This window comes from Priapulus caudatus, unplaced genomic scaffold (assembly GCF_000485595.1).
Source record: "Priapulus caudatus unplaced genomic scaffold, Priapulus_caudatus-5.0.1 Scaffold701, whole genome shotgun sequence".
Lineage (NCBI taxonomy): Eukaryota > Metazoa > Priapulida > Priapulimorpha > Priapulimorphida > Priapulidae > Priapulus > Priapulus caudatus.
The window spans coordinates 60,152-73,993 of NW_014577762.1; the positions used below are offsets into that span (position 1 = coordinate 60,152).

Consider the following 13,842-nt stretch of genomic DNA (forward strand, 5'->3'; position numbering starts at 1 on the left):
GGGTTAATATTGTAGCCGTCTCTGTCTCTCCCAGTCGTGTGCTCCGCGGCTCGGCGCAAGTTCGTGGGTGGGCAGTGTGTCTCCCCGTCGTGTGTAGGCTATAGCTCCGCGCCCCTTCCTTAGTATAGGATATACCTTCTCGGGCGTCGTCCTGCTTGTGCGAAGCTCTCCCTCCGACGGTGTGTGTGCGCTCTGGCAGGAGCGGATTCAGGATTTTTGAAAAGGGGGTGTCCAAAAAGAAATAAAGGGCACTTTTTCTTGCTTACTTTTTCTAGTGTTTTAAAATGCTGCCGAAGGCCACTTAGGGGGGGTTTGGGGGATCTCTCCCAAGATTTTTTTTATAAATTGGTGCATTCTGAGAGCATCTGAGCAGTAATTTTGATGTCTAGAATGCAAAAATTTATCAGATTCGGTCCCCTGGACGCCTGCAGACCCCTCTTTGCCCCTTTCTAGGTTTTTATAACGAATTTACATATATATTAAAGATTTACTTCTAGTTTTTCTGACGCTAAACAAGAGTGTGTGTGTGTGTGTGTGTGTGTGTGTCGCGCGTGCGTGCGTGCGTGCGTGCGTGTGTGTGTATGCTTTTTCCCCTTTTTTGTGGTAAAAAGGGAGGGTCCGGACCCCCTCGACCCCCCTCTGGATCCGCCCCTGTGTATTGACTACCCCACCTTGAAAGGGATAGAGAACATGGGAAGAGTTGTGAGGGGAAACCAGGGAAGAAGTGTGAGTTAAAGAACCAGGGAAAACAGACCAACAGAGGTACAAGAATAAGATATGGAGAGGGGGCCAGGGAGAAGAGGTAGAGGAAGAGATAGGGTGGTGAGATAGAGGAGGAGACAGGGGAAGAGGTGAAGGGGAAGAAGGAGGAAGCGGCCGAGGATACAAGCAGGTTAAGTGGAGGCGTCAGGAAGGAGATGGATGAAGAGCCAGAGAGGAGGGGTGGCGGGGGAGACAGGCAGGGAGCCAAGGAGGAAAGATATAGGAGAAGCCAGAAAAAAATGCATAAAGGCTACAGCTGAAGCTCTAGGATACAGGAGCCTTGGTAAAGACAACAAATATAAGAATAGACTCGACCAACCACCCTACAACAACAGCCCCCTTCCCTACCCCCAACACAGAGCACAGAGAACAACACAGAGAGCATGCTCTGCCTAAAGCGGGGGACACACCATGCGAATTTATTCGCACGTCCGCAGCGATTGTAAAATCGCAGCGAAATTCGCATGATGTGTCCGCTCAAGCGCGGGCAAATTTCGCTGCGAATTTCATCCGCACCGAAATTCGCAGCGATCAAACATGTTTGATATTTTCACTGCAGACGTGCGGACCTGCGAATATAGACTGGTACCCGTCCCTTCTCACAAGCTCGATATAGGCCTATATCGAGCTTGTGAGAAGGGACAGGTACCAGTATAGTGCAAATAATGGCCGATTGTTATAATGCAGCAAATCATTGATCAGTATGCTAATCACGTGACCACATGACTGTTGGAGCCATGGTGGAGCCGTGTGGGACCAGTAGATCGCGTGTAGTGTGTACGCTGCGGACGTGCGAATAAGTCCGCATGGTGTGTCCGCTCAATTATCGCATGCGGGTGCAAATATTTTCGCCGCGATTTTCGCTGCGGATATGATCGCCGCGGACGTGCGAATAAATTTGCATGGTGTATCCCAGGCTTAACACTCACTGAAGCTATCGCGCAGGTCGGGATACAGCTTGTCAGTAAAGAGGGGCTCTGGAAGCTCCCTGAGGTAAAGCTTCAACACACTAGCTACGGCGTGGATGTCCGACTCACAGACGATGCGTGCAGCTTCCAGCTGACCTGCAGGGTAAACACACTCGTGTAATTACTATGACGAATGACCAGCAATAACTGCCAGAAAGTGTATGACCAGATATATATTCCATATTCACACACGTACGCTCGCACACACGCACATACGCACACACACGCTCGCACACACAACCACACGTATAAAAATAAATATATAAATAAATGTGTAAGCGCGCGAGCGTGCGTGCTATGCGTGAGTGCGTGCGTGCGTGCGTGCGTGCGTGCGTGCTATGCGTGAGTGCGTGCGTGCGTGCGTGCGTGCGTGCGTGCGTGCATGCGCGGGCAAGTGTATATATATATTAACAAATAAACTGTTGCAAGCGTATTTCTCGCACTTTATATGTCATCATCATGTCTATATAGTTTATATATTGGAGTAGACTAGCTAATAGCTACACAATCAGGCACTGTCTGAGAGTAACCTCAATAAAACGTTTGGGATTTTAGGGACGGTCTCACAGCAATCAGATGATGCTAGGCACAAACAACCTTTATAGGGCATAAACGAGATGGTGCAAGGTCAATGACATCAAGAACCAATTACGGTTTGGGCAGGCAAGCTTGGACAACTTGGCAAAATAACTCGACAGTACCTGTGATTGTTTCGCAAACGTTGACCAGAAAGGCCAAAAGGGGCTACATGTTTCTAAATACAAACGCGTTTGTTAGCAGTAGCTGCACAACAACGTTTTGTATATAGCCTCATGATACGTACTAGTCTCAAATGCGCTCTTCAACTTCTGTACTTCTGACAAGGCTCCAGAAACTCTGTATATTCCCATCTCTCTGATGCCTGTAAGGTGTTAACAATGCATAGAATTACTGCTACCATTATTCATAACAGTTGGTATCTTTACACAACATGTCCGGTGAAAGAGAAGCGACTTAAGGAGTCACGCAAGATATGTACTACAGTGAAACCATAATGGCGATCCTGTTATGATTTATAGAAACATCTGTGGGAGAAAGTTCTAGTTCCGTAGAATTTATAGTTTAGCGCACCTAGTAGGTGTTATTGGTTACTTCTTACATATAAAGTTACATAATTCTGATTTCTCACCTCGTCTTTCCACCTCTGTTACACACGCTGTCACAATGAATGGCACCTTGCTGCGTTCCTTCCTGCGTTTAAACAATTAATGTCAGATTAGAATCATCACAGTCAGTGAAACAATAGACGACTACAGCATTTCCCTGATAATCTACTACAAGTGAGTTCATGATAGAATGCGATTTTGTAGACAAAATAAATATCAGGTATATATATATATCACACATATATCCACTAGGAAACCAAAGGTACATGCAAAAATGTTAACCCGACAAGCACAAGAGCTCGTGAGAGCTGGACCATCAACGAAATTCACAGATATGTGTGTGTGCGTGCGTGCGTGCGTGCGTGCGTGCGTGCGTGCGTGCGTGGGTGCGTGCGTGTGTATGCTCGAGTCAAATCCCACGCATACGCAGTGGAAAAATCCGCGTGCATGTTTATCCCCAAACTGCATGCAGTACCCCCTTCGTACAACTCAGGATACCACTGCCACAAGGCTGGTACTATTTTTCAAGTGGGCGAAGCTCCGGGGAAATCCAGCAAATGGCAATCCAACGGCCGCGAAGTTGCCGCTGAACATAACATTAGAAATTTCTATGATTTGCATGTTTGTTGGTGAACAAATTGAGATGTTTTAAGCTGAATACGCAAAAATTTATCAAAGACAATATTCGAGAATTAGGTATATTGGCAAGCATCCAAAAAATTCATGATAAACAATGAATAAACACGAACTTAGTTTAGTAAACAGCATAATGATTTGAAAGTAGTAAATGGGCGCACAATACGCGCACTATTTCGTATCACTATTTTATCAAATTTCTCATAAAATAATGGTCAAATTTTTATTCTCTTTGCAACTTTTAATAGTACAAATCTTATTACATAGGATACGAGTAACCTGGCCGCTGTAAATCTTGTGGTAAAAAAGCGTTACAAATTGTAACGGAAAATCTACTTGTGGCAGTGGTGAATTGAGCCAGAGCGAGAGCGCCATCTGTCGTGGAGTTTGGTTTATCCCCCTGGCTTGTGCCTAGAGATGCCTTGGGTAGGATTCGCTTTGCGGGAGAGATTTTGCACCAGAGGGCGCCTTACTTGCAGAGTGTTCGGATGTTGACGCCGAACACGCCGACATCCCAGCGCGACGGCAGACGCCGTAGCGTGTTCTTCGCTGAGATGAATTTGAACGAGAGTGTGACGAGCATGCTCTCTATGATGATTGTCTGACGCTGCGACTCCCTGTCCTTGAGCCACGACTCGCTCAGCTGTTGACAAAACAAGTGAACATCAGCGCGTTAGCAATGCTATAGGCGTGTATATAGACCCGGCATATAAGGAAAAGTTGGTGATAAAACCGTGGAATAATCATTCTGACGATTTAAACAAACGTTTAAACAAATTTTGTTTCTGAACAACGGGCTCCCTGCGGGTTACTCCTGGTAGACGTTGACAGATTTTCGGCACTGCAGTACCCTCACCTCTAGCGTGCCCTTGCCTAGCAGAACCTCTGGTGAGCTGGGGTGCACTTCGTAGACGAGTATGCGGAGTGTCTGCGATCCCTCCATCTCCAGTACAAACTCCTGAGGAAGTAAGTGGGCAAGTAGTAAAATAGTAAAATGGTAATATAAATGAAATTATTTTCACTGCTATTAGCCGTTGCACAGTTTGAAATGTTGACAATACTTAGCCTGCCGTTGCTTTCGAACCCTGCATATTATATGACATCCAAGATTTCTCAGTAATCCATAGAATGATAAATTTAAAAACCAAAATCCCAGAAATCTGCAGAAGATTCTTACGAATGAATAAAAAATTGGTGATTATAGCAAGGCACCATGACAAGTACCATGTTTCGCAATAGTTATTCATGCATATATGCCCTTAGTTTACTTCAACGAAGGTTATTGTCGGCATATCTGCTAGTACAGTGAGATGAATTTAGCTGCTACAGTTGCTCACACACACCTGATCCCAGTGTGGTTCATTAGTGTTCAGGCAGATATTAGTTCGTGCTTTGAGGAAGAAATGACCGTAAGAGTCCATCTCTAGACAACAGAACGTATCTGCAAAAAATATAGATATGACATTAGCAGCAGAAAACACAAGCACTTAAATTTAGGCAACGACATTACATTAGTCCACACCCGCTTTGAATTCTACGGCATTACGTTGGTACAATACACACGAACTGCCTACACTGTACCGAGTGGTTCTAATTTCACAGCCGGGCCCCATTTTCAGAAACAAATTCACTCTTAACATTAAATTTCTCTTGTAGACTGTTGAAAGAATATTGTTTTTAAAGTAAGAAAAAATTGGTAGGATTTCTTGCATTTGTTTCTGGCAACGGGCCCCCAAGTTATGGCCTGGCAGGGTTAAGGTAGATTTGAGGTGTGCACGTACCACAACGTTGCTGGAGGCCCTGTATGGAATGTATGGTAACACAGAGGTCTCCTGTCATGGTTTCCTCTTTCTCTTGCTCTGTTGCATTGATGAGCACCGCACCAAACTGAGACACATTCTTCGTCTGCAAACACAAAAGGTCAGTCGCTCAACGTTAGCACACGACAGCCAATGACAGGCAACCAGTAAGTTACTCAACTATCGTAGTCCACATTTTGATGGTGTACATAGTGAAAATCTTATCTAGGGGCCTACATTTCCTCCGAACTGACCATGATCCCAACTTAAAATATCTGGCCACACCAACTTAATTACAAATTAGATATTCCCACACTAACCTCGTCCATACCCCGCACCTCTCAGATTACCTCTTCATCCACTACGATCCCCTACACACACCACTCTAATCACTTTCCTTCTATCCCTAACCATCCACACTACGTGCCACAGACACACTCACACGCGCGTGCGCACGCACGCACGCACGCACGCACGCACGCGCACGCGCAAACAAACGCACACGCACACGCATACGCACACGCACACGCACACGCACACGCACACGCTCACGCACAAACACACACACACACACACACACACACAACGCACACACACACGCACACACACACACACACACACACACCACACTAACCTTGATTGAGCCGAGTGTCTCCTGCAGGTCGTATATGTTGACGGGCGTGGCGGCGCCACCGCTGCGCGCCTCCTTTATCTGCTGCTTGCTGACGACGTCGCGCCAGTGCAGACGCTCGTAGTCGGACGACACGAGGAACGTGTAGGTCTTGCCGTGACGGTGGCAGACGCGCAGCACGAGGTTGGGCAGCGCCAGCACGAGTGCAGTCTCCTGCTCCGCTAGCTTCTTACGCAGCTTCAGTACTGTGCGGCTCACGCGACCGCCCCGCGACCCCGACTTCTGCACAGAGAGGAGAAGCACCGAGGATTTGTGAGAGATAGATGTGATACGTACGGGGGGATCGAGCGCGCATGCATGTTGTTGTTGCGAGGTCATTCGGGTACGAACAGTTTGAACGCGATTTTCGTGCCAAATTGACGACTTTTCGGACACTTCCTTACCGGACAACGTGTTGATGAATGCACATAACACAATGTTGATTAGCTACAACTACTAGTACTAGAGCTACTTGTTGGTTAGTGCAGGCGGATTGGACAATTCGTGTCGAAGCTACCTTATTATTGTTCTACGAACGCTGCATAACAGCCTGGTATAAGGGTGGATTGACAGGAATTTTTATATATATATAATATATATATATATATCGTTATATGTATATATTAATGTTATACAGCCAATGTCTATTTCTAAATCATGACAGAAAATGAGATTGTGTGGAGTGAGAAGGAAAGAGAGAGCGCACGAGTTTGAGAAAGATAAGAGAGAGAGAGGTAGATCAAACGAGAGGGATTGAGAAAAAGAAGAAAGAGAGAGAGAGAGAGAGAGAGAGAGAGAGAGAGAGAGAGAGAGAGAGAGAGAGAGAGAGGGGAGAGAAAGAGATGTGGATTGAGAGAGCCAAAAAAATTATGATGGCTTAAAAGAGGAAGAGAGAGAAACAGGAGAAAGGAAGAGAGAGAGAGACAAAGAGGGAGAGAGAGACGTCTGTGACAGAGACACACGGCCACTGACCTGTTGTTTGCAGAGCTTCTCCTCACGACGTAGCTGCTCCCTGAGCTGTGACACCCTCCCCCTCAGCACCTCCAGCTCGGCCCGCTGGCTCTCCGCCTGCTCTCTACCATCTGCGAACGCACCCGACATCTCATGAAACACCCATCGATATATACCTATCTATATCACATGCCATCTTGTAAAACACCCATCGATATATACCTATATATATCACATGCCATCTTGTAAAACACCCATCGATATATACCTATATTATATCACACGACGATCACGTACGATCATCCACTTTTATTTCTCACCCTTGCCTCATGTTCTCCTTACCCTAACTCCAAATTATGTCTGCTGCACCCATAGAAATATGTAAAGACACCTACCTAGACAAATATGTCTACCTATATTATTTCTATAGCCGAACTAATACTTCAAATCTATATACCCACCTTATCACTGACCCGAGTTTATGCCCATCCGACTTCTATGCTTACTGTGCTTGCTATTAACCTTTGATGATCACTACTGCTTTATCTACTACCCTTGAGGAGTTACCCACAGGTTATAACTTTGGCTTGTATGTCCTTACGTTTCAGCCCTAACAGACTGTGGTCGTGGGCACACGCGTTTGGTAAATTTCGATCTATATGAATCCAGGACGCAATTATCGCTATCATGCACACATCTTAGACGAACGTCACTGCAAATGCTATATAGACACAGCGCTGCGCGTCGCCCGTGAAATCACAAGCGACGCCAGTCTAACTAACATGTATCCTACGAGCGGCCATCTTTCTCACCTTTCATCTCGATGTCTTCGACGATGAGTAGCTCAGAGAGTGGGATGTACCATTTACACTCGTACGCGAACGTGTGCCTGCAAATGAACGGTGCAGTCAACAAATGTCATGTCGCTAGCAACGGACTTGGATGAGAAACTTCCGGAAACTTGGAGCAGAATCAAACATTTCCTTTTCTAGCACTTGAAGATAGACACAAAGAAAGACGGTGGACAAAAAATGCTGCATACGGACAGAATTAATTCTATTAGATTTCCACCAACCAATTTACGGGTACCAGATGTGTACCGAGCTTTATAGTTTCCACGGAACATTATCGGAAAACTCACCTGCCGGTTAGTTTCTGTTTTGCACACACGAGGGCGTTCTCAAACAGGAACACGTGCCTCAGCTTTCGATGATTCTCCGAAAGCTCGATGATGAAGCTATCCTTCACCAGGTGGAGCCGCGGTCGGCCCGGGCTGCTCGGCTGAAAGCAAGCGAATGCACTCAATCAGCGAGATCCAGCTACGTTGGTGCAACTCGACTATTGCTCTGCTCCCACCGTCACGCAATTACCATTGCAGCTCACGCAACAACACGACCAATATGATCCTACAGTTCTCTTGTTACGGAAGCACAGTCATGCCAAGCCGAGCCACGCACTGGTTGGCCGAGCCATTTTTTTTACAATGCCCGCGAACAATTAACGTAGTTAGACAGCACAGCGTAACTCTGCATAGAAGGTTTATGATATCTAACACTTTACCCACTCATCATACCAGGAGTGAATAAGAACAAATTTGTTTTTATTCATTCCTGGTCATACAGAGTCTAAGATTCCACAATGCAAGCCGACCAGTCACTGACCTTCCAACTATTCAAAGCTAAACAAAAGGAAAAAAACCTCTGCGCGTTTTTCCTCCAGAAAATATGCCTCAATTTTTTTTACAAATTTGGTGAAAAACTTAATTTTCAAATAAAACTCCAACATTTAATTAAAGCTCGTCCAAACGCGTTCGATAAGTGTTCATTTACCACTTTTCCATTCCTCTGCGTGGTTTCGTTGAAGTCCTTCAGAAAGCACTGCGTCATCTTGAGTGCAACATTGAGCGTCTGCTTGTCGGGATGGTCGTCTGTTGTGTACTTCAACAGATCCTGCCAACAAAGCAACAAGCTAACGTCAAACACAGCGTCTGCAATCGTCAGCGTCTGCCATCGTCATCGTCTGTCATCGTCAGTGCCTGTCACCGTCAGCGTCTGTCATCGTCATCGTCTGTCACCGTCAGCGTCTGCTATCATCATCGTCTGTCATCGTCAGCGTCTGTCATCGTCAGCGTCTACCATTGTCAGCGTCTGTCACCGTCAGCGTCTGCCATCGTCAGCGTCTGTCATCGTCATCGTCTATCATCGTCATCGTCTGTCGTCGTCATCGTCTGCTATCGTCAGCGTCTGCTATCGTCAGCGTCTACCATTGTCAGCGTCTGCCATCGTCAGCGTCTGTCATCGTCAGCGTCTGTCATCGTCATCGTCGTCATCGTCATCGTCTGTTATCGTCAGCGCCTGCCATCGTTATCGTCTGTCATCGTCTGTCATCGAATGTTCAAAATTATTGACAGGTAAACTGACAGATTGAGTGATATTAAAATTTAGATGTGTACATTATAAGCGTAACATCAAGAACGTATAAAGAAGACACTTCTTTATACGCTCTTGGTAACATATAACTGCAATTTACTGTTTTCGTTAGTACACATATGGCGTCAACATATGTAGCAGCAAAATAGTGTTTACATTACAAGCGATAACATATATAACGACAATATACTGTTTGCATTACATGCGGAAACATATCTAACAGAAATTTACTGTTTTCATTAGAAACGATAACATATATAATGGCAAACTATTATTTGCATCACAAGCTTTAACATATATAACGCGTCTGAAGTTGCCGGGCAACATGTTTGTAACATCTCGCAATAAACCGTTCGCAATTTAGCCGCCAGTAGTACTTTATCGAAATTCCACCAACCTCTATTAAGATTTGCGCAACCGTTAATGCATCCAGGATTAGCGACAAATGCAAAAAACCTCTGAATAAAATTTCCATCGCTCTTCTTGCCGTGTTCCTGTGGTAGGTACACGTACATTTTAATTAAAATGTCTCATCAGGATTCGCTTGTAAATATTACAATAATTTGTGACTGTTTGTCACCATCAACTGGAAGACACCTGGTGGAGATATAGGCATATAGTGGCGACATCTGCTGGAGAGTAACACAACCCCCACCCCGACGACGACGACGACGACGCTGGCTGATGGGTCGTCAGCGAAAGTTCAACGTATCCCAACTTTTTTTCAGATTCTATTGTTTTATGGTGGGACGCCACTCATTATCATAATTGTTGTAATTATCGCTATTGTTATCATTATCGTTATTTATATCGTTGTCGTTACTGTTATTATTATTATTACTGTTATCGCAAGCAAAATGGCCGCACGTTAAATTGCGTGTTTTAAGCCTGGGACACACCATGCGAATTTATTCGCACGTCCGCGGCGATAATATCCGCAGCGAAATTCGCGGCGAAAATATTCGCACCCGCATGCGATCATTGAGCGGACACACCATGCGGACTTATTCGCACGTCCGCATCGGACACACTACACGCGATCTACTGGCGCCACACGGCTCCGCCATGGCTCCAACAGTCATGTGGTCACGTGATTAGCATACTGATCAATGATTCGCTGCATTATAACAATCGGCCGGCTTGCACGGACACACCATGCGAATTTGTGCGCAGCGGTAAAAATCCGCAGCGAAAATATCAAACATGTTTGATCGCTGCGAATTTCGGTGCGGATGAAATTCGCAGCGAAATTCGCCCGCGCTTGAGCGGACACACCATGCGAATTTCGCTGCGAACGAGCGAATAAATTCGCATGGTGTGTCCCCCACTTTAGTAAGGTTCTCCCGCTTGGCGATGAAAGGGGGAGGAGTGGGCGCTAGTGTTCTAGCGTCGCCATCTGACGGCAACTTAGGCGATCAATCAGGCGTCAGCGTCGTCTCTATACCTGCCCGAACGCGCCGCGATTGAAAGCGAAATAACACGAAGAATATCGAAGGGAATAATTGTATATATAAGTGAAGCAACACACCCCCTTTTTCATCTCGATTTTTAGCACCTCGGGAGATTTCAGATGCTTTTCGGTGGAGGGGAGAGGAAGATGGGGAGGGGAGGAGAGTTGGTTTCGAGCGGGTATATGCGACGTTTATTCCCCGAAGCCCGCGGACGACCGGCGTGAGAGCGACTATGTGAGTGCAAGGCGGAGACAGGCACGGATGCGTGCGCGCGGGCAGGGCGCCGAAGCGAGAGCGCTGCATTGATTACGAGGCGGATCGAGCCGCCTTTAATAACATAAACGCTCTCTCTCTCTCTCTCTCTCTCTCTCTCTCTCTCTCTCTCTCTCTCACGCTTCTCTACTCTCTCTCTCTCACTCTCTCTCGCTCTCTGGGCTCAGCGTCGGAAGACCTTGTTGCCGCGCGACGATTGGCGCCGCAAGATGAAAAACACTTCGCTGGGTAACGCTCTCAAAGTGGCTTCACTCACCTCGATGACTCCCTCCCTTCTCCTTCATTAGCCCTGTACAGCTCCTCTTCTACCTCCTCTTTCAATTCGTTCTTCCGTAACACTTCTAGTTCAAAGTCACCCCCCTCTTGTTAGCTTTGTCTTCTAGCTCTCTCCAGATCTCTCCTCTCGCGTCCGCCATTCCTTCTGCAACTTCGTTCCTTAGTTTTCTCTAGCTCCACCTTCCTCCACTATCCCTCGTCCACATCGTTCGCCCACCAAACTCATCCCTCTCCCGCTGTCTCATATTCTCACCGGCTCGAGCTATATTCATTTGAGTCTGTGATAGTCCTTCTGGATCCCTTCATTCCTCTGTCACTCGTTATTCGTTATCTCTGTCTAATCTTTTCCTCTCCTTCTCTCATTCTCTTTTCTCTCTCTCTCCTCTCGCTTCTTCTCTTCTCTCTCTCTCACCTTTTCCTCCTCTCTCTGTCTGCTCTCTCTCTCTCGTCTCTCGCTTTTTCTCCTCTCTCTCTCTCTCTCTCTCTCTCTCTCTTCTCTCTTCTCTGCTCTCTCTCTCTCGCTCTCTTCTCTCTCTTCATCCTCTCTCTCTCTCTCCCTTTACTCTACCTTCGCCTTTTCCCTCTCCATTTCTTTATCCCCTACTCTATTTCCACTGTTTCTCTTAACCGTCTTTAAATCTTCTAACTTTATACCCCACTGGACCACTCCTTCTCCTCGTTCGTCTTACTCCGTATCCTCCGATTCTTTCACCCTCCACCACACACATTCCCCTGCTCATCTCCCCTAATTTGGCGTGTTCCCCTCTTCTCGCAGGAACAAAAGAATTAATGCCCGCGGCGAGGCGGGACTTTCATTATAGCAGTTAGCGCTTAGAGCATGCCGTCCGACAAAGGAAGACGCGGGCGCGTGGACGGCTTAAGCCGGGAACGCTCGCGACGACAGCAAGCTCTCTGTTCTCCCTCTCTCTCGCCGCTCATTCTCTCCTCTCCCTCACGCCCCCTCTCTCTCTCTCTCTCTCTATCTCGCTCTTTCTCCATCTCCCCTCTTCTCTCCTATGCCTCTCTCTCCTCTTCCCCTCTTCCTCTCTCTCTCTCGCCTCTCTCGCTTCCTGCTCTCTCTCTCTCTCTCTCTGCTCTCTCTCTCTCTCTCTCTCTACCGTCCCTCCTCTCTCTCTCTCCCTCCCTCTCTCCCTCTTCTCGTCCCATCCCTCTCTCTCTCTCGTCTCTCTCTCTCTCTCTCTCTCTCTACTCCTCTCCCCTCTCGCTTTCTCTCCCTTCGCTTGCCTCTTCTTCCCCCCCTTCTCTCTCTCTCTCTCCCCCCTCCTCTCCTTCCATGGTCTCGCTCTCGCCTCCGCTCTTCCTCCCTCTACTCTCTCTCTCTCTCTCTCTTTGCTCTCTTTTCTCTTCTCTCTCCCTCTCTCTCGTCTCGCTCGCTCTCCTCCCTCTCTCTCTTTCCCTCTCGCTTTATCTCCCTCTCGCCGCTCTCTCGCCTCCCTAATCTCCACCCCTCTGCGCCTCTCTCGGCCTCCTATCTCCCCCTCTCTCTCTGCTCTTTCATTCTCTCTTGCTCTCTCTCTCTCTCTCTCTCTCTCTCTCTCTCTCCCCCCCTCTCTCTCTCTCTCTCGCTTTCTCTCCCCCTTTCTCTCTCTCTCCCCCCCTCTCTCTCTCTCTCTCGCTTTCTCTCCGCCGCGCCTGGCAGACGACGCGAAGCCGCTTTGTGTGAGGCACGAGCACCGGCGCGCTCCCTGGCGGACACAGCGGGAGGCCGCACGAGAGGGGCAGGACCGCCCGTCGGCAGGGGGCGTGCGCGGCGTCGCGTGGACGAACGCGTGACACGGAGATGGATAGACCCGCTCCCGCTTGCATTTAGACACCAGGCGTCCGCTCGCGCGTACACGCGCACACGCATGGGCGGACGTCGCTGCTCAGATACACAGCGTTCGATTTTACATATAAATGCGGCTTTGTTCTGAATGCCACCGCTGCGAACATCAAACAAAAATGAACGCAAGAGTGCAGCTTTAAACTATACTGCATTCGTTTATAGTTGGATAAACATACGAACGCACGAAAACATCGTTTACAAATCCTCGACGATTTTACGCGCGATGTTGCCAACATATATTATGCAGATCATCATCAACAACCCTTGAGAGCTCATCACAGCTTTATTATTTCGCTAATCACGGCCACCGTAATCACCCTGCAGGCGTTGTGCATGAGTCAACTACGAGCTATCATTATCGTACATCGTCATCGCCAACGTCGTGCCTGCGTCAACTACAAACTATCGTCATCGTCATTATTGTCCATCACCACCGCCAGCGTATATGCCTGCGTCAAGTACGAGATATCGTCATCACCAACGTCGTGCCTGGGTCAACTACAAACTATCGTCATCGTCATCGCCAACGTCGTGCCTGCGTCGACTACAGACTATCGTCATCGTCATCGCCAACGTCGTGCCTGCGTCGACTACAGACTATCGTCATCGTCATCGCCAACGTCGTTCCTGCATCAA

General features: G+C 47.5%; 1 protein-coding gene across 1 annotated transcript in view; it reads right to left on the reverse strand.

Annotated features, from left to right (window-relative positions):
- The window catches only part of LOC106812925 (breakpoint cluster region protein-like), a 33,834-nt gene that overhangs the window by 2,914 nt on the left and 17,078 nt on the right, over positions 1 to 13,842 (reverse strand). The window contains exons 4-15 of the mRNA XM_014816935.1: positions 8,761 to 8,880; positions 8,073 to 8,212; positions 7,744 to 7,820; positions 6,953 to 7,062; positions 5,945 to 6,223; positions 5,293 to 5,416; positions 4,855 to 4,952; positions 4,368 to 4,469; positions 3,985 to 4,154; positions 2,899 to 2,960; positions 2,554 to 2,631; positions 1,692 to 1,826 (exon numbers count right to left, since the gene is read on the reverse strand). Of these exons, the coding sequence (XP_014672421.1) occupies positions 1,692 to 1,826; positions 2,554 to 2,631; positions 2,899 to 2,960; positions 3,985 to 4,154; positions 4,368 to 4,469; positions 4,855 to 4,952; positions 5,293 to 5,416; positions 5,945 to 6,223; positions 6,953 to 7,062; positions 7,744 to 7,820; positions 8,073 to 8,212; positions 8,761 to 8,880 (1,495 nt within the window). The remainder of the gene's footprint in view (positions 1 to 1,691; positions 1,827 to 2,553; positions 2,632 to 2,898; positions 2,961 to 3,984; positions 4,155 to 4,367; positions 4,470 to 4,854; positions 4,953 to 5,292; positions 5,417 to 5,944; positions 6,224 to 6,952; positions 7,063 to 7,743; positions 7,821 to 8,072; positions 8,213 to 8,760; positions 8,881 to 13,842) is intronic.